Source organism: Phyllostomus discolor, chromosome 1 (assembly GCF_004126475.2).
Source record: "Phyllostomus discolor isolate MPI-MPIP mPhyDis1 chromosome 1, mPhyDis1.pri.v3, whole genome shotgun sequence".
Lineage (NCBI taxonomy): Eukaryota > Metazoa > Chordata > Mammalia > Chiroptera > Phyllostomidae > Phyllostomus > Phyllostomus discolor.
Window position 1 is genome coordinate 193605715 of NC_040903.2, and position 18739 is coordinate 193624453.

General features: G+C 39.9%; 1 protein-coding gene and 1 pseudogene across 1 annotated transcript; both read right to left on the reverse strand.

The window, feature by feature from the left end:
* Positions 1–11402: 11402 nt before the first annotated feature.
* Positions 11403–12258, reverse strand: LOC114492154 (disintegrin and metalloproteinase domain-containing protein 20-like; the record flags this gene model as incomplete). Its single annotated transcript, XM_036017488.1, is given in 1 exon segment — positions 11403–12258. A coding segment is annotated over 1 exon segment (852 nt), but the record flags the coding sequence as incomplete, so codon positions are not given.
* On the reverse strand, positions 12256–12865 carry LOC118496625 (annotated as a pseudogene).
* Between the last annotated feature and the right edge of the window lie 5874 nt (positions 12866–18739).

An 18739-nucleotide genomic window follows, 5' to 3' on the forward strand; every position in this document is an offset into this window, starting at 1 on the left:
GAGAGGAACTGGATCACTGATCAAGTAAGCTTTGGGAGCTAGCTACTATATGCCATCAGGAGCCAGGGATACGTGGAATAGATCTTGAGGATACTGTTTTAGGAGAAACAGAATAGTATAAGATTATACAAGGAACAGCTTTCCGCAATGAGGACAGCTCAGGATTTAACATTCTTGCAAAGACACCCAGAGCTTATCCAAATGTGCTGCTAGAATTTCTGCATCTTTGGGTCTTCAAAATGTTGGTGGACTACAATAATTGAGGTGGACATGCTAGAACTACCTTGGCAGAGAAGTGAATTGGGGGGGGTCAGAATATTTAGGCAAGAAGAGAGGATTTCTGCACAAGGCCAGAGAAATCACCACAGACCCTGTTTCTCTGCAGGTTCTAAAGGAATGTCTTCACTCAAGCAGTATAAAGTACACCAGTCAGTCAGAGGAAAGCAGTTATCATTGGGACTGCAATGGTGTCTGTCTCTGTGGTCCAGGGTCAATGACAAGACAGGGTACTGTAGAACTGGGATCCCTAGTGTCAGCAAAGGTGGTAAGATTCCAAAATACTAGCAAAAAGTGGTGACCCTTAACTATTAGAAACAAGGTAGGTATAATTACTGTCATGGGCAATAAGACTAGAATGACAAACTCTACGCTCTGACCTAAGTAGATCTGAGGACATGTCTAACAGATGTTGGTTCTCCTAGGAATGATATAGGAGGGCAGGCAGTGAGGGGGTTTATTGCCTTATACAAACAACCAAGAGAGATTAAAAGCCGGTGATTGGCAGACTGATGCTAACTTCTGCAATGAGCAACTATTGTCCATTTTCAAGTCCTGAGTCAGATCATGGACTTATTGCCATATTGAAGGAAAAACCAGGTACTTTTCAGGAAATACCCTGCAGTGTCACCACAAATATATGAGATATTCCCCTAATTTGTTTCCCAAACAGAACCTGTTTCCCCAAAGGGACTTTTTCCCCAAATGGCTACACATGTATCAGAGTAACTACACAATGGGAGAAGGGGAAATTCTTAGGTCTTCTGAAGACTATCAGATGCAAGGTCTGACCTGATAGAAATTCCACAGAATCCAAAATGCTTCATGAAGGAGACCACATTAATTTTAAAAATCCAGATTCAAGGGCATCTCCCAGTGGGTCCAATGAGTCCATGAACCCACTCTGTGGTAATTTCCCTGCCTCCTGACTAAATAAACTCAGAAAATGATTGGTTCCTCATAATGCTTCTTTGACCTGTGAAGTAAGAGTTATGGTAGCAAAGATCAAGTGAGAAGTCCTAAAAATGTCCCCCATGCCCACCTAGCTCCATAGTAAAAAAGAAATACTAATACATAGTGAGTGAAACAGCAGAGATTATTGCCACCACATAATGGTTGCAGAATGGTGATCCACATCATACTCCCATTTAATTCAATAGTATTTCTGCAGCAAAGATCAAATGGGTCTTTTTGAATGATGGTGAATTACCATAAACTTATGCAAGTAGAAGCCCTAGTCATGGATACTGTGCTGGGTGTAGTAACTACACTAGAAGAGATCATCAAGAAAACATAACAGGCCTGGCTGGTGTGGCTCAGTGGATTGAGCACCAGCCTGCAAAACAAAGGGTCACCAGTTCAACTCCTAGTCAAGACACATGCCTAAGTTGTGGGCCAGGTCCACAGTAGGGGGTGCGTGAGAGGCAATCACACATTGATGTTTCTCTCTGACTCTTTCTCCCTTCCTTTCCCTCTATAAAATAAATCTTTAAAAAGAAAGAAAGAAAGAAAACATAACAATCCTAGCTGTACAGGCACATAGGAATATAGAAAACTGGTCAAGAACAAAATTGAGAAAACATAAATTGTTCGTATCAGGAAGGAATAAGGAAACACAATTAGACTTTGTATAAATATAAAATGGAAAATGAAAACATATTATGAACAACTTCATACCAATAAGTTTGAGAATAAGAGAAATGCCTTGAAAAACATAATTCACCAAAACTGACACAAGAAAAAAAACTGAATAGATTTTCCTCTACTAAAGAGATTAAGTATGAAATCATAAATTCATATATTTCTGAGAAAACAAAGTATTGGATTGTCAGGAAAGAGAGATCTTACCCTCATTAAACTTTATTTATAACTTCAAGGAAACAATCATGTGGGACAGGCAGTGTAAGCAAGGTCCAGAACCACCAACACCTACAATTCATATATAACAAAGGTATGAAGGCCTTGCCATTACAGCCCAAAGTGAGAAAAATCTGAAAGGTTTGTTCAGGCCTACAAAGTAATTCCGTTTCTCTGTCTACAAAACTGACTTCATCTCTGCATACTTGCTTTTCCAGGTGTTCATCCCTAATAAGTATCTCGCACCCTAAACTCCAATTTGGTGTCTGCTTTTGAAGAACTCAAACTATCACAATGAGGTAGTTACTGAAAACACCTAGCAGCCTAGGGTCAAGGGCCCAAAGAAAAGAAGTTGAGCTTATTAGAGTATAGATAATTAAAGGAGATCCTCTGCAGAGAAAGGACCAAACCCTTTAAGGAAGGCAAGTGACCAGCTACTGCTCATGCTTCATGAACTTAGAGGACCACCCTATAATCCCAGAGCTGCAATTCAGATCTCTCAGGGTGTCAGTAGTCAACTGGTTCTAGTACTTCTAAGGAAGAATGAGAATGGTTCTCACAAAGCCAACAAAACTGGAATCCCAAATCAAACATGGCCACCAGAGTGAATGGCCCCAGCCAAAATGATACTACATGTAACTTTGAGCACACAGGAAAGTCAACACCCTTCTCCCCTCATCCTTTATTCTGGGCTACTTCTACTGCCTCCTTTCAGCATAGCTACTTGGTAGAGATCTGGCAAAACAAAAATGGGGTATGTAGTAGCACATACCAGATACTACATCTTGCAATATAAGGTGGGAGGAGGTTTAGATTTGGTAGACATTGGTTTAAAGTGTGTCTTTGCAGCTCCTTTGCTCAGGGTATGTACGGAGCATTTGAGTTTTGCTCCCTAGCATGTTGTCAATTTAGCTCAAATAAATTCTTATAAAAATTCTCTTTAAAAATAAAAGAGATGACTTCCAGATAAAAACGAAATTTTAATATTGCTTGAAAGACCCAAGAGAAAGTAAGAACATGCTAAGACTTCTTTGATATAATATGATCTGGACATGAGAGATCCTTAAATTTGTCTTTAAACATTAGACATGTTTCTCTAATTAAAAACTAGAGACTTTTGAAGAGATCCAAGATGGTAAAGGAGTAAGTGGAAGCTACACTAACCTCCTCCAAGGACCAAACTTGAACTATAACTAAATTGTAGAGAAAATCATCCTTAATAACCAAATGAACACTAGCTGGAGAGAAGCCTTGCAACCATGGACAGACAGAAGAAACCACTTCACCACCTCATGACTGGTAGGGAGTGTGGAGGAGACATGACAGGGCTGGCTGGGCTCCCATGGGTGGCAGCTGAAGTGCCAGAGGGAAATTTCAGTGGCCAGTGGGTTCCCCCTGAGAAGTGTGGGGTCTGAACCCCAACCTGGGCTCCCCAGCCTACAGCACCAGAACTGGAAAGGAACACAGATAACAGGCAGCTGTGAAAAGCAGCAAGGTTTCTGCCTGCCAGGGAGAGATGGCTAAAGATGGCTGGAGACACAGAAAGCCTCTTAAAGGGCCAACACACAAAATTTTGTTTGCAACCGCTTATGCTGGGCTCTGGAAGGAGGGCAGAGTGGACTTAGAGATGCTTGAGGAGAGTCTGGGGTTGGTGGCTCTGGGGAGAAAACTGAAGGCAGGGCCACTAGGATCCCTGTGCTGAGCCATTCCCCATACCACAGGAGCCATCTCTCTCAGGCAGAGCACTCCTCTCTGAATGGCATCAGCCCATAGCAATACCCCTGCTATCAGGAATTATTCTGCTTAAGGTTATAATGCTGATTAGCTTAATGACAAATGCAGAAAATACAAACAAGCAGCCAAAAATGGGAATAAGACAAAGAAACAGACCCCAAGTGAAAGAATAAGAGAATTCTCCAGAACTAGATAAACTGGAGTCAAGCAATTTATCAAACTTTAGAGCAATGATTATAACAATATTCTACATAGAAAACATAAATGAAAGATTAGTCAGAAGTAAAGAGTGCAATATCTAAAATAAATAATACACTGGAAGGGATAAACAGTAGGTTAGATGAAGCAGAGGATTGAACCAGTGATTTAGAAGACAAGATAGGGGGAAAAAAAAAACACTGAGACAGAGCAGCAAAAAGAAAAAGGAATTTGAAAAATATGAGGCTAGCTTAAGAAACATTATGGGCAACATGAAGCTTAACAACATCCACATCATGGGAACACCAGAAGGAGAAGAGAGTTAGCAAGGGATTGAGAACCTATTTGAAGAAATAATGACTGAAAACTTCCCTAATCTGGTGAAGGAAAAAGACGCACAAGTCCAGGAAGCTCAGAGAGTCCCAAACAAGTTGGACCCAAGGAATCCTACACCAAGACACATCATAATTAAAATGACAAGGCTTAAAGACAAGGAGAGAACCCTAAAAGCTGTAAGAGAAAAGCAGGTAATTAACTACAAGGGAGCACAAATTAGTCTGGCATCTGATTACTCAACAGAAACATCTCAGGCCAGAAGGACACGGTATGAAATATTCAAGTGATGAAGAGCAAGGACCTAAAACCAAGGCATTAGCCCAGTAAGGCTATCACTTAAAATGGAAGGAGAAATGTTGGGAACCACCCTGCCTGGTTTCAGGGTTCCAGGGTAACCAGGCCTAAGAAAAGAATGAATAAAATCCTGTGAAACCTGCTTTGCTAAGAATACTCTCAATTTAAATGATAAGGGTCCAAGCATAAAATGAGTTTGTTTCCCAAAGTTTTATGGCCCTTTGGATACCTGACCCTGACTCACAATAAGCCCTCATAGTTCTTTGAGTGTTATCTATTGTTTGATCATTACTGCCTGACAATGACTGAGCTTTATGTATATATGCCCTGTATTCCTATGCAAATGAAATCCAATAAAAGCTCAATGAGGAACAGGCTCAAGACCCTTCTCTTTTGAGAGAATGGCCACCTTTCCTTCCCAAGCAGATCATGTCTTGGTAGAATTATTCTAATCCATGATGGGCAGGGGGCTCTGCTGGACAAAAATGGCCCACAGAGAAATAAGGAGCGTCCCAGACAAGAAAAAGCTAAAGGAATTCATTAACACCAAACCAGTACTGCAACAAATGTTAAAGAGCTTGCTAGAAGAAAGAGGAGAAGGGGGAGGGGAAAGGGAGGGTAAGGGGAGGAGGAGGAGAAAAAGGAGGAGGAGGAGAAGGAGAAAAAAGAAGGAGAAGGAGGGGGAGGAGGAGAACAACAACAACATCAGCAAGGAGGAGGAGGAGGAGAAGGAGAAAAAAAAGAGGAAAATAGTCTAACAATAAAATGGCACTAAATATGTATCTATCAATAATCACCTTAAATGTAAATGTATTAAATGCTCCAACCAAAAGACATAGGGTAGCTGAATGGATAAGAAAACAAGACCCACATGTATGCTGTCTCCAAGAGACTCATATCAGACTGAAAGATACATACAGACTAAAAGTAAAGGGATAGAAAAAGATATTTCATGCAAATGGAAAGGGAAAACAAGCTGGGGTAGCAGTATTTATATCCAACAAAATAGACTTTAAAACCAAGACTATAGTAAGAGAAAAAGAAGGACACTACATAATGATAAATGGGACAATCCAACAAGAGGATATAACCCTAGCAAACATTTACTTACCCAACATAAGAGCACCTAAATATGTGAAGCAAATCTTGATGGTCATAAAAGAAGAGACTGACAAAACTGCAGTCATAGTTGGGGACTTTAACACTCATTGGCTTCAATGGATAGATCTTCCAGACAGAAAATCAACAAGGAGACAGTGGCCTTAAACCACACACTAGGTCAAATGGATTTAATTGATATCTTCAGAGCATTTCACCCCAAAGTAGTAGAATATACATACTTTAGAAGTGCACATGGAATGTTTTCTAGGATAGACAACATGCTAGGACACAAAACAAGTCTCAATAAATTTAAGAAGACTGAAATCATATCAAGCATCTTCTCTGACCACAATGCTATGTAACTAGAAATCAATCACAAGAACGCTGAAAAATACAAAGACATAGAAGCTAAATAACATGTTATTGAACAATGAATGGGTCAACAACAAGATCAAGGAAAAAATCAAAAGATACCTTGAAACAAATGAAAATGAGTCTACAACAATTGAAAATCTATGGGGCACTGGGAAAGCCATCCTATGAGGGAAATTACAAGCCTATCTAAAAAAAAAAATAGGAAGACAGAGTTCAAATAAATAGTCTACCTTCACACTTAAAGGAAGTTGTAAAAGAACAACAAACAAAGCCCAAAGTGAGTAGAGGGAAAGAAATAATGAAGATCAGAGCAGAAATAAATTAAATACAGTCTAAAAAAGTGATACAAAGATCAGTAAGTTCAAGAGTTTGTTCTTTGAAAAGATAAACAAGTTTAACAAACCTTTAACCAGATTCATCAAGGAAATAAAGGACCCAGATAAATAAAATCAGAAATGAAAAGAAAATAATTAACCGACACCAAAGAAATACAAGGGATTGTAAGGAAATATTATGAACAACTCCATACCAACAACCTGGACGACCTGGACTAAATGGATGAATACCTAGAAACATACAATCTTCCAAAACTAAGTCAGGAAGAACCAGAGACTCTGAAAGACAGATTACACCCAGTGAAACTGAAGCAGTAATCAAAAAACTCCCAAATAATGAAATCCCAGAACCAGATGGCTTCCCAGGTGAATTCTACCAAACATTCCAAGAACTAACACTTCTCCTTCTCAAACTAGTTCATAAAATTCAACAGGAGGGATGGCTCCCCAACTCATTTTACGAGGTCAGCAATATCCTAATTCCAAAATCAGATAAAGACACTACAAAGAAAGAAAATTATAGGCTAATATCCCTGATGAACATAGATGCTGAAATCTTAACAAAATATTAGCAAACCCAACACAGCAATGCATAAAAAAGATCATACACCATGATCAAGTAGAATTTATTCTGGAAATGCAAGGTTGGTACAACATTTGCAAATCAATTAATGTGATTCATCATATAAACAACGTGAAGGATAAAAACCATATGATTATATCAATAGATGCAGAAAAAGCTTTTGATAAAATCCAGCACCCTTTTATGAATAAAACTGGGCAAACTGTGATTAGAGGAAACATACCTAAACATAATAAAAGCCATATAATGATAAACCACTGCCTTCATCACACTCAACAAGCAAAAAGTACAAATGTTCCCCTAATGATCAGGAACGAGATAGGGACATCTGTTCTCACCTCTTTTTTTTTTTAGTATATTTTATTGATTATGCTATTACATTTTTCCAAATTTTCCCCCTTTTAGCCTCCCTCTGTCTTGCACCCCCAACCCTCCAGCATTCCCCCCTTAGTTCATGTCCATAGGTTATACATATAAGTTCTTTGTCTTCTCCGTTTCCTATGCCATTCCCAACCTCTCCCCATCTATTTTATGCCTATCAATTATATTTATTCCCTGTACTTCCCCCTCCCATTCTTCCCTTCCCCCTCCCCACTGAAAAATCTCCATGTGTTGTCCATTTCTCTGATTCTGTTCCTAGTTTAGTTGTTTGCTTAGTACTTGTTTTCATTTTTTTTCAGGTTCAGTTGTTGATAGTTGTGAGTTTGTTGTCATTTAACTGTTCATAGTTTTTTATCTTCTTCTATTCCTTAGATAAGGAAGTCCCTTTAACATTTCATTTGATTAAGGGCTTAGTGATGATGAACTTCTTTAACTTGACCTTATCTGGGAAGCACTTCATCTGCCCTTCCATTCTAAATGATAGCTTTGCTGGATAGAGTAATCTTCTACATGTAGGTCCTCGCCTTTCATGACTTCAAATATTTCTTTCCAGCCCCTTCTTGCCTGCAAGTTTTCTTTTGAGAAATCAGCTGAAAGCCTTATGGGCACTCCTGTGTAGGTAACTCTTCTCCTTTCTTCTTACTGCTTTTAAGATTCTCTCCTTTCTTTAATCTTGGGTAACTAAATGATGATGTGCCTTGGTGTGTTCCTCTTTAGGTCCAACTAATCTTTGGGAGTCTCTGGGCTTCCTGGACTTCTGGGAAGTCTATTCCCTTTGCCAGATTGGGGAAGTTTTCCTTCATTATTTTTTCAAATAAGTTTTCTATTTCTTGCTCTTGTTCTTCCCCTTCTGGCACTCCTAATTAATTCAGATAGTGGAAGGTTTAAAGTTGTCCCAGAGATTCCTAAGCCTCTCTTCATTTTTTTTTTTTTTGAATTCTTGTTTCTTCATTCTGTTCCAGTTGGGTGTTTATTTCTTCCTTTTGTTCCAAATCATTGATTTGAGTCCTGGTTTCCTTCCTGTCATTGTTAGTTCCCTCAGTATTTTGCTTTATTTCACTTTGGGTAGCTTTCATTTATTCTTTCATTTTGCAACCAAGCTCAATCAGTTCTGTGAGCATTCTGTTTACCAGTGTTTTGAATTCTGCATTGGACAGGTTGGCTATATCCATATCAGTTAGCTCTTTTTCTGGAGCTTTGATCTGTTCTTTCATTTGGGCAACATTTCTTTGTCTCGGTGCACCTGTTATGTTATAAGGATTGGGGCCTTCCACCAGGGCGAGGCAACCCTCTTTGCTGCATTGTGGCACTGTCTGTGGGGGAGAGGTCAGAGAGGGAACAATGCAGCTGGCCTGCTCCACTCTAGCCCTACTGTCCAAGAACTCTCCCGTATGAGACTGGGAGTTTCTCCCACTGTGGCAATCCATGCAGTAGTTTACAGCTAGCTTGAGTCTTTAGTATCCCATTCAGTCAGTCCCACCTTGCCCTGCAAAGCCCACCACCACCTTGCCACAAGTCCTCTCACTTTCACCTCTGTTATTTAATGTAGTACTGGAAGTCCTGGAGGCAGCAATCAGACAAGAAGAAATAAAAGGCATCCAAATTGGAAAGGAAGAAGTAAAACTGTCATTATTTGCAGATAACATGATACTGTACATAGAGAACCTCACAGATTCCACACAACAAAATTGTTAGAGCTGATAAATGAATTCAGTGAAATAGCAGGTTACAAAATTAATATCTGGGAATCAGCTGCATTTTTATATGCCAATAATGAACTAACAGAAAGAGAAATTAAGAAAACAATCCCATCCCTGGCTGGTGTGGCTCAGTGGATTGAGTGCTGGCCTGTGAACCAAATGGTTGCCACTTCGATTCCCAGTGAGGGCACTGTGGGCCAGGTCCCCAAACGGGGGCTCACAGGAGAAAACCACACATTGATGTTTCTCTCCTTCTCTTTCTCCCCCCTTCTCTAAAAATAAATATGTAAAATCTTAAAAAACAAAAAAGAAAACAATTCCATTCACAAAGCTACAAAAAGAATAAAATACCTAGGAATAAACCTAATCAATGACATAAAAAACCTGTACTCAGAATATTATAAGACACTGAAGAAGAAATTGAAAAGGATACAAATAAGTGGAAGCACATCATGTGTTCATGGATAGGAAGACTTAATGTCATTAAAATATCCATACTACCCAAAGCAATCTATAGATTCAATGCAATTCCTATCAAGACTCTAATGACATATTTCACCAAACTAGAACAAACATTTAAAAAATTTGTATGGCACCATGAAAGGCCCCACATAGCAACAGCAATCCTGAGAAGGAAGAACAAACTTGGAGGAATCATGCTACCTAATATGAAACTATACTATAAGGCCATAGTAATCCAAACAGCATGGTACTGGCATAAAAAGAAGCATATAGATCAATGGAACAGAATAGAGAATGCAGAAATAAACCCACACCTTTACAGCCAATTATTATGAAACAGAGGAAGCAAGCACACAGCAATGGGCTAAAGATAGTTTATTCAATACATGGTGTTGGGAAAATTGGACAGATATGTGCAGATAAATGAAACTAGACCACCTTTTTACACCACACACAAGAATAAATTAGAAATGGATCAAAGACTTAAATGTTAGACCCAAAACCATAAAACTCATAGAAGAAAACATAGGCCACAAAATCTCAAACACTGCCCATTGCAATATTTTATCAAATAAATCTCCCCAGGTAAGGGAAACAAAAGAAAAAATAAACAAATGGAACTACATCAAACTAAAAAGTTTTGCACAGCAAAGGAAATCATCAACAAAATAAAAAGACAATCCACAGAACAACAGAACATATTTGCTGACACTTCTGGTAAGGGATTAATAACCCAAATGTATAAAGAACTTACAAAATTCAACACCATAAAAACACACAACCCAATTAAAAAATGGGCAAAGGACCTGAATAGACAATTCTCCAAAGAGGACATACAAATGGCCAATAGACATGAAAATATGCTCAATATCACTAATCATCAGAGAAATAAAATAAAATAAAATAAAATGCAAATTAAAATAAAAACCACAATGAGATATCATCTCACACCTGTCAGAATGGCTGTCATCAATAAATCAACAAACAACAGGTGCTGGTGAGGATGTGGAGGAAGGGGAACCCTTTTGTACTCTTGGTGAGAATGCAGACTGGTGCAGCTACTGGTGCAGACTGGTGCAGCTACTGGTGCAGTATGTAGGTACCTCAAAAAATCAAAAATGGTCCTGCTTTTTGACCCAGTGATCCCAATTCTGGGAACATATCCAAAAGAACCCAAAATACTAATTTGAAAGAAAATAAGCACCCTTATGTTCATTGCAGCAGTATTTACAATTGCCAGGATATGGAAACAGCCCAACTGTCCATCAGTAGTGAGTGGATAAAATGACTCTGGGATATTTACATAATGGAATACTACTTGGCCATTAAAAAGATGAAAATTTTACCTTTTGTGATAGTATGGATGGAGCTGGAGAACATTATGCTAAGTGTAATAAGCCAGTCAGAGAAAGACAAATACCATAGTATTGCACTCATATGTGTAATCTAATGAACAAATTGAATTAACAAGGAAAAAGGGGACAGACTCATACATAGATGGAGAGCAAGATGACAACTAGTGGGGGTGGGAGGTTAGGTGGTAAAGGGATTGAATAAGAAGGAAAAAATGATTCAGACATGGACAACAGTGTGGTAACTGCTGGGAGGAGGAGAGTATAAGGGGACTAAATGGTAATGAAAAATAATACAGTAAAGATTAAATTAAAAAATAAAACTAAAGATTTTTTTAATGAAACAGGAGACTTAGTGTTCCTCTTCTTCCTGAATTAGCTCTTCCTTCTTTAGCTCTTCTTCCCTTTTTCTTTTATGTTTCTTACTGAAGCACAAGGAAGCAATATAAAAATAAAACAATCAAAGGAATAAGCCACAGTAAGGACAGGTAACCCAATTCTGCCCATGGTCTTTGGTTCTCAGGAGGTGGGCCTCTATCACTACTACCTCCATTGCCCTTGTGTTTGGCAAAGGGAGGTGCCCACCCATGGTGACAGTGGCAATGCTGTTTATTATTGCAGACCCCCTTCATATGGCAGGTCTCAGGCTGACAGTCTTGTGGCAGATAAACCAAACTGACACACTTCTAGTGGGTGCATATCTCTTCTGGACCACACATGGTGCCATCTTTCACTTGACCAAAATCAGGTATGGACATCCCTACATGATAATCAGTGCTCCAGCAAGTGGTATCATTGAACTGAAGCTGAAGTATTGTAGTATGTTATATCAGATTAGTAATTACTGACACATTCTCACACTGAACCCTCCCACAAAAGATATCTGAGGTGTTGCATTTTAGGTATGCCGTTCCATTTAGACCGCAGTGGCCAAAACGGTTTCCCTGGGAGTTGACTTCTTCATAGCAATTCTGAGATGCACTCTTTGCAACTTCACCAAAGATCTCCCTGCACTGTTTGTCATGGTTATTACATCTCTTTTGATAGCAGTAGGCGTTGTCACTACAGGGAACCCCATCCTGCACATACCCATCTTCTGGGCACTGATGGGACGCCCCATTGCACCACTCTGGAAGGTCACATTCGTTGATCTGATGTCTGCAGACTTCCCCTGATGGCATGAATTTGCAGTCTTTGCAACAAATTCCAAAAACACAAGCAGCTCCAGGCTTCAGAGTAAGTAAAGGTACTGAGACTGGTCCACAGGCATTACCAGCTCAAGAAACTACAAGTGAGTCTACCAGCCTACATAAGAACTTCACATCACAGTGGAATTACACAACTCTAGCATCCAGTTGGAGTGATGTTTCTCTTCCGTTAAGCCACATCTAATAGGTGGGGACTGTATATCATCAGTCTAACTTATACACCAGGTGTTCAAATGTGGCAGAACACCTAAGGGGCTTGATTTCATAAGTGAGGTCATTTATCAGGAGCATTCCTTAAAAGCCTCCAGAACAAGTACTGAGGGCAACCAGGGACTCGGGCACTCCCTGCACATAACCATGATAGTAGCAGTCATCAGGAACAAAAGGGTGCTCTTAGAGAAGGGCACGCTGGTCCATGTAGGTGAACACCAGATGGTGTCTGAAAACTAAGAGTTTCTTGACCCTCGTGTGTACAGTATGTCTCTGGCCGCCAATCTGCAGGCTATAGAAGAGCCAGTCTGGGACCTTAGCATCTCTGCCCATGCTGGTCACCTTCAAGGGGTTCACTGACTTTTCAGAAGTGCTGGGATAGCCTGGCCTGAGAGTGGCCAGAAATAGACAAAGAAACCCCAAAGCACAGCAGCAGAAGAGTGACCTTGATGTGCACCAGGCCTCACCCACTGCCAACATGAAGCCATCTGTGCAGGGCAGAAGAAGGCAGGGCATATGGCATTGCTGGTACAGTCCCTCCCTCTAAGTTGCTCAGGGCACAGGGCTGGCCTTTACAGATTTGTGTCTTTGAAGTGTAGGACCATCAGGGCTGCAGTGCTGAAACTGAAAATACAAAGAGCCAAAAATAGGGTGGGCAGGGTAGGGAGGGAGAGAGAGAGAGAAGAAAGTGAGCTAAAAATGATTCTTTGATTGGGAAGGCTTGAATCAATAAAATGCCTGAGATTGCTCTTACATATATGTAAGGGGAGGGATGGGGATAAGGGTAATTTTCTAGGAAAAAAGATGAAGATTCATCATAGGTGGATTACAGCTGAACCTGGATGTTGGGTACATAAGATTTCACAGCATACTATTCTCTAAATATATAAAATTTTCTCTATTAAAAGATTGACGTGTGCCCTGGCTGGTGTGGCTTAGTAGTCAAGTGCTGGCCTACAAATAAAAGGGTCACCGTTTGATTCCTGGTAGGGGTGCATGTGTGGGTTGTGGGCCTGGGTCCCTCGTGGGGGGAGATGCTAGAAACAACCACACATTGATGTTCCTCTCTCCCTCTCCTTCCTCTCTAAAAATAAATAAATAAAATCATAAAAAAAATCCTAAACCAAATCTTAGCAAGTTGACTTCAATAAAAAGACATCATGACAAAATAGGGTTTATTTCTGAAATATAAGACTGGTTAATGTTTGGGTGAAAAAGCCAGTGTAACTGATCACATTAGCAAAAGAGAAAAATATGGTTATCTCAATAGATTCAAAAAGTTTAAAACAGTTTGATAAAATTTAAAACTACTGGACATCCATTTTCTGCAATGGTGGAGTTATGAGCACCAAATATGCCCTTACTTCATAAACTAGAAGAGTAGAACAAATATATAAAACAACTATTTTCAAACTTTGATAAAATGGGCAGTACAGAACTATAATCCCTGAGATTCACATGAAATCTCAAGGGATCCCAAATAGCCACAACAATCTTGAAAGAAAAGAACAAAATTGGAGGCCTCATACTTCCTGATTTCAAAACTTACGACAAAGCTACAGTAATCAAGAGTGTAGTATTGGCATAAACACAGACATATAGATCAATGGAAGAGTGCCCCCAAATAAACTTACACATACATAATTAAGTGATTTTTGACAAGAGTGCCATGACCATTCAAAGGAGAAATGACTGACTATCTTTTCAACAAATGGTGCTGGGAAAACTGTATACCCACATATATAAAAGAACGAAGTTGGACTCTTACCTAACATCATATTAAAAAAATTAACTCAAAATGGATCAAAGACCTAAACATTAGAGCCTAAACTGTAAAATACTTAGAAGAAAACATAGGGGAAACACTTAATAACATTAGATTTGGCAATGACTGCTTGGCTATGACACCAAAATCACTAGCAACAAAACAAACATCAAAATTAAAAATTCTGTACTTCCAAAGATACTTATTATTAACAGAACGAAAAGCAACCCAAAGGAAGCATTTATAAATCATATAGCTTATAAAAATTAATACCCAGAATATATAAAATACCCCAACTGAACAACAAAAAAATCCTAATTTAAAACTGTGCCGCCCTGGCTGGCGTAGCTCAGTGGATTGAGCTCAGGCTGCAAACCAAAGTGCCGCAGGTTCGATTCCCAGCCAGGGTACATTCCTGGGTTGCAGGCCATGACACCCAGCAACCGCACATTGATGTTTCTCTCTCTCTCTCTTTCTCTCTCCCTTCCCTCTCTAAAAATAAATAAATAAAATCTTTAAAAAAAACTGTGCCAAGGACTTGGAATATTTCTCCAAAGACACATAAATCTTCCCTGTCATTTTATTATTTTTAATAAGTAGTTTGTTTAAAAAGATATAGAGCCTTGACATGTGTGGCTCAGTTAGTTGGGCATTGTCTTGTCTTGCAAAGCCAATTGTCACTGGTTTGATTCCTGGTCAGGCCACATGCCTGAGGTGTCAGTTTGGTCCCAGGTTGGGATGTGTATGAGAGGCAACTGATCAATGTTTCTCACATTGATGTTTCTCTCTTTTTCTCCCTCCATTCCCCTCTCTAAAAATTAATATAAATAAGAACTTGCAAAAATAAAAAAAATCATTTTCAGTTTTTTGAGGAAATTCCATACTGTTTTCCACGGTGGCTGCACCAGTCTACATTCCCACCAACAGTGCACTAGGGTTCCCTTCTCTCCACAACCTTGTCAGCACTTGTTGCTTTGTTTATGATGGCCATTCTGGTGGTGTGAAGTGGTAGTTCACGGTGATTTTAATTTGCATCTCTCTGATAGCTAGTGATGCTGAGCATCCTTTCATATGTTTCTGGGCCCCCTGTATGTCTTCCCTGGAGAAGTATCTGTTCAGGTCCTTTGCCCATTTTTTAATTGGATTGTTTGTCTTCCTGGAGTGGAGTTGTGTGAGGTCTTTATATATTTTGGAGATCAAACCCTTGTCCGAGGTATCATTAGCAAATATATTTTCCCATATGGTTGGTTCCCTTTTCAGGCAATTCCACCACTGGGATTATACCCTAAGAATCCCAAAACACCAGTTCAAAAGAACCTATACACTCCAATGTTCATAGCAGCACAATTTACAATAGCCAAGTGCTAGAAGCAACCTAAGTGCCCATCAGTACATGACTAGATCAAGAAATTATGGTACATTTGCACAATGGACTACTATGCAGCAGAAAGAAAGGAGCTCCTACCCTTTGCAACAGCATGGGTGGAAGAGGAGAGCATTACGCTAAGTGAAATAAACCAGGCGGTGAAAAACAATTACCATGTGATCTCACCTGTAGGTGGAACCTAATCAACAAAACAAAGCAAGCAAAATACAACCAGAGATATTAGAACGGACAGTAACCAGAGGGGAGAGAGGATAATGGGGGGAAGAAGAGGAAGGGCCATCAAAGAACATGTATAAAGGACCCACAGACAAAGCCAAAGTGGGGTAGGATTAAGGATGAAAGGTAGGGGTGGGTAGGGTGGAGGAAGGTGGTGGTGGGGGAATGGAGACAACTGTACTTGAATAAAAATAATAAAATAATAAAATAAAGAAATCACTAATTATGATGTTATGTGAGAAACCTGGTTCTTCTTTCCCATGCTGTAAACTATTACAGATCAACATGTCTATCAGCATGTAAGCAGGGCTTAGTAGTGGTACATTCTCATGGGAGAACAGGCCTAGCTGAGGTTGGGAGAAAGGCAAGAGCATGGGTGACAAAAGCAAGGGCAGCAAGAGCATGAGGTCCTTTGTTCTGAGAATTTATATAGTTGGTAGAATGGGGGTGAAGAAGTTACATACTGATTGACGGGGTATGTGACTACCCAAACGCAGGTATGTGTGAGGGACTGTTAGCCTGAATCCTTATCTTGCTCCAGACTCTTTGTTCATTTTGTTGTAAAACAGACATGTGACAGGAAGCAGTTAATTAAAGTTGGGGCAGTTACCGGAAGTTATTTATGGGCTCTTTCTGTAAGCACTAGGGACTCCCTCCTAAAACAGATAGTGACCAGAGGCAGGCAATTAACCCAAGTTGTTGCATGGGCTTCTCCCTTAGGCACTGTGAACTCCCTCCCCTCCCCCTTATAGGCCTTGGAACGAATACAGTTTCAAGGGTTTCTTTACCAGATAGTGGAAAACAGTACATAGAATTTCAAGCACTGCCCTACTCCCAGGCTATCATGGTGTTTCTTGGAATGGTGGGACACTTGCCATTATCATCGGACCACATTCAGGTCTGCTGAGTTAGTGAATGAGACATGTCTCCTTTTCTCCCTGCCTCGGTTTACTACCTACCCCACCCAGCAATTAGGTGTGATACTGTGCCTTACAATATTGAGAGTAAATACATATTTGATCTCCAGCCCCTTCAAGGCACAGAGCTTTTTAAAAAACCCTTGGAATATCCTAAGGAGAGCCATAAAGTCATCCTTTGTGATGTTAATGATGTGACTAGGTCACTTACGGATGGGGGCTGGTAATGAGGGGAACCAACTACATGATTAGAGGTTGGAACTTTCAGTGCCACCCCCAGGGAGGGGAAAGGGCTGAAGGTATAATCACCAATAGTCAATGATTTAATTAGTCCTGTCTACAAAGAGAAGCCTCCAAAAAAACCCAGAAAGGTTTCAGAGCTCGCAGGTTGAACACATGGAGAACACCTGGAGACTGGGGCATGACGCACCCAGGCAGGTCATGAAGTTCTGCGCCCCTTCCCACTTACCTTGCCCTATACACCTCTCCCATCTGGCTGCCCTGGAGTTATAACCTTTTAAGATAAACCAGTAATCAAGTAAGTCAAATGTTTCTTGGAGTTCTGTGAGCCACTCTAGCACATTAATCGAATCCGAAGGAGTTTATAGGAACCTCCTGATTTATGGTATATGGTAGTCAAAGCCCAGGCTGATAAACCTGGATTTGCAATTTGCATCTGAGGTGGGGGGCAGTCTTGCAGACTGGGCCCCTACCACTGTGGGATCCGATGCTATCTCCAGGTAGCTGGTATCAGAAGTGAGTTGTAGGACACCCAGCAGGTGTCTCAGAGAATTGCTTGGTGGTGTAGAAAAAAAAATACATATTGGAAAACAGCACCAGAATTATATTAGGTAAATGCAAATCAAAACCACAGTGAGATACCACTTTATACCCATTATGATGGCTATTTAAAAAAAATGTTCCTTAGTGGCCCTTCCCCTATTATCCCTCGCCCCCCTCCCCTCTGGGGGCAGGGTGGGGTGAAAATGGAGACAACTGTACTTGAACAACAGTTGTTTTTTTTTAAAGAAAACCTTTTTTTTTTAAGATTTGTATTTATTTATTTTTAGAGAGGGAAGGAGAAAGAGAGAGAGAGAAACATCAATGTGCGGTTGCTGGGGGCCATGGCCTGCAACCCAGGCATGTACCCTGGCTGGGAATCGAACCTGCGACACTTTGGTTCGCAGCCTGCGCTCAATCCACTGAGCTATGCCAGCCAGGGCTTTGAACAACAGTTTTAAAAAAGATTTCAACCAAAACAATACAATTATATGACTATAGACATTCAGTAATCAGGTGTCCTTTGCTTGAAGGTAAAAATACTTATAGGGATATGGCAACCTATAACTAAATCTCAAAAAATTATTTCTGAAGATAACTTTACCAAGGACAAATAAGCTGTTGCTCTTTGGATCTGATTTTAGAAATTTGTTTTTTTAATCTTCAAATGAACTACTTTAGACATTTAAAAAAACAAAACTGCAAGTTTGATAAGGATGTGGACAAACTGGAACCCTTGTTGCACAGCTGATTGCAATGTAAAATGATGCAGCTGCCATAGGAACCAATATAGTGGTCCCTCAAAAAGCTTAAGAATAGAATTATCATTTCTGGGTACACACAGAGAAAGAACTGAAAGCAGGGATTTGAACCAGTATCTGTACATCAATGTTCATAGCAGCTTTATTCACAATAGCCAAAAGGTGGACATAACTCAAATGTCCATTGACTGTGAATGAATAAACAAATGTGTATGTGTGTATATTATTCACCTAAAAGTAAAAGGCCAAAGTAAAAGGCAGCGAGCATTAAAGCAGAAACAATAGCTACACCAAGGTTGTTGGTTTGATTACTGGTCAGGGCACATACAAAAATCAACCAATGAATGCATAAATGAACGGAACTACGAATCAATGTTTTTTTCTCTTTCTCTATAAAATTAATAAATTTTTAAAAAATTTTAATTGTTCACATAGTTTTTACTCCCACCCCAGCCCACCCCCCCAGCCCTCCCCACCTCCCTCCTATTTCCAGCCCCCCCCCCCTAGTTTT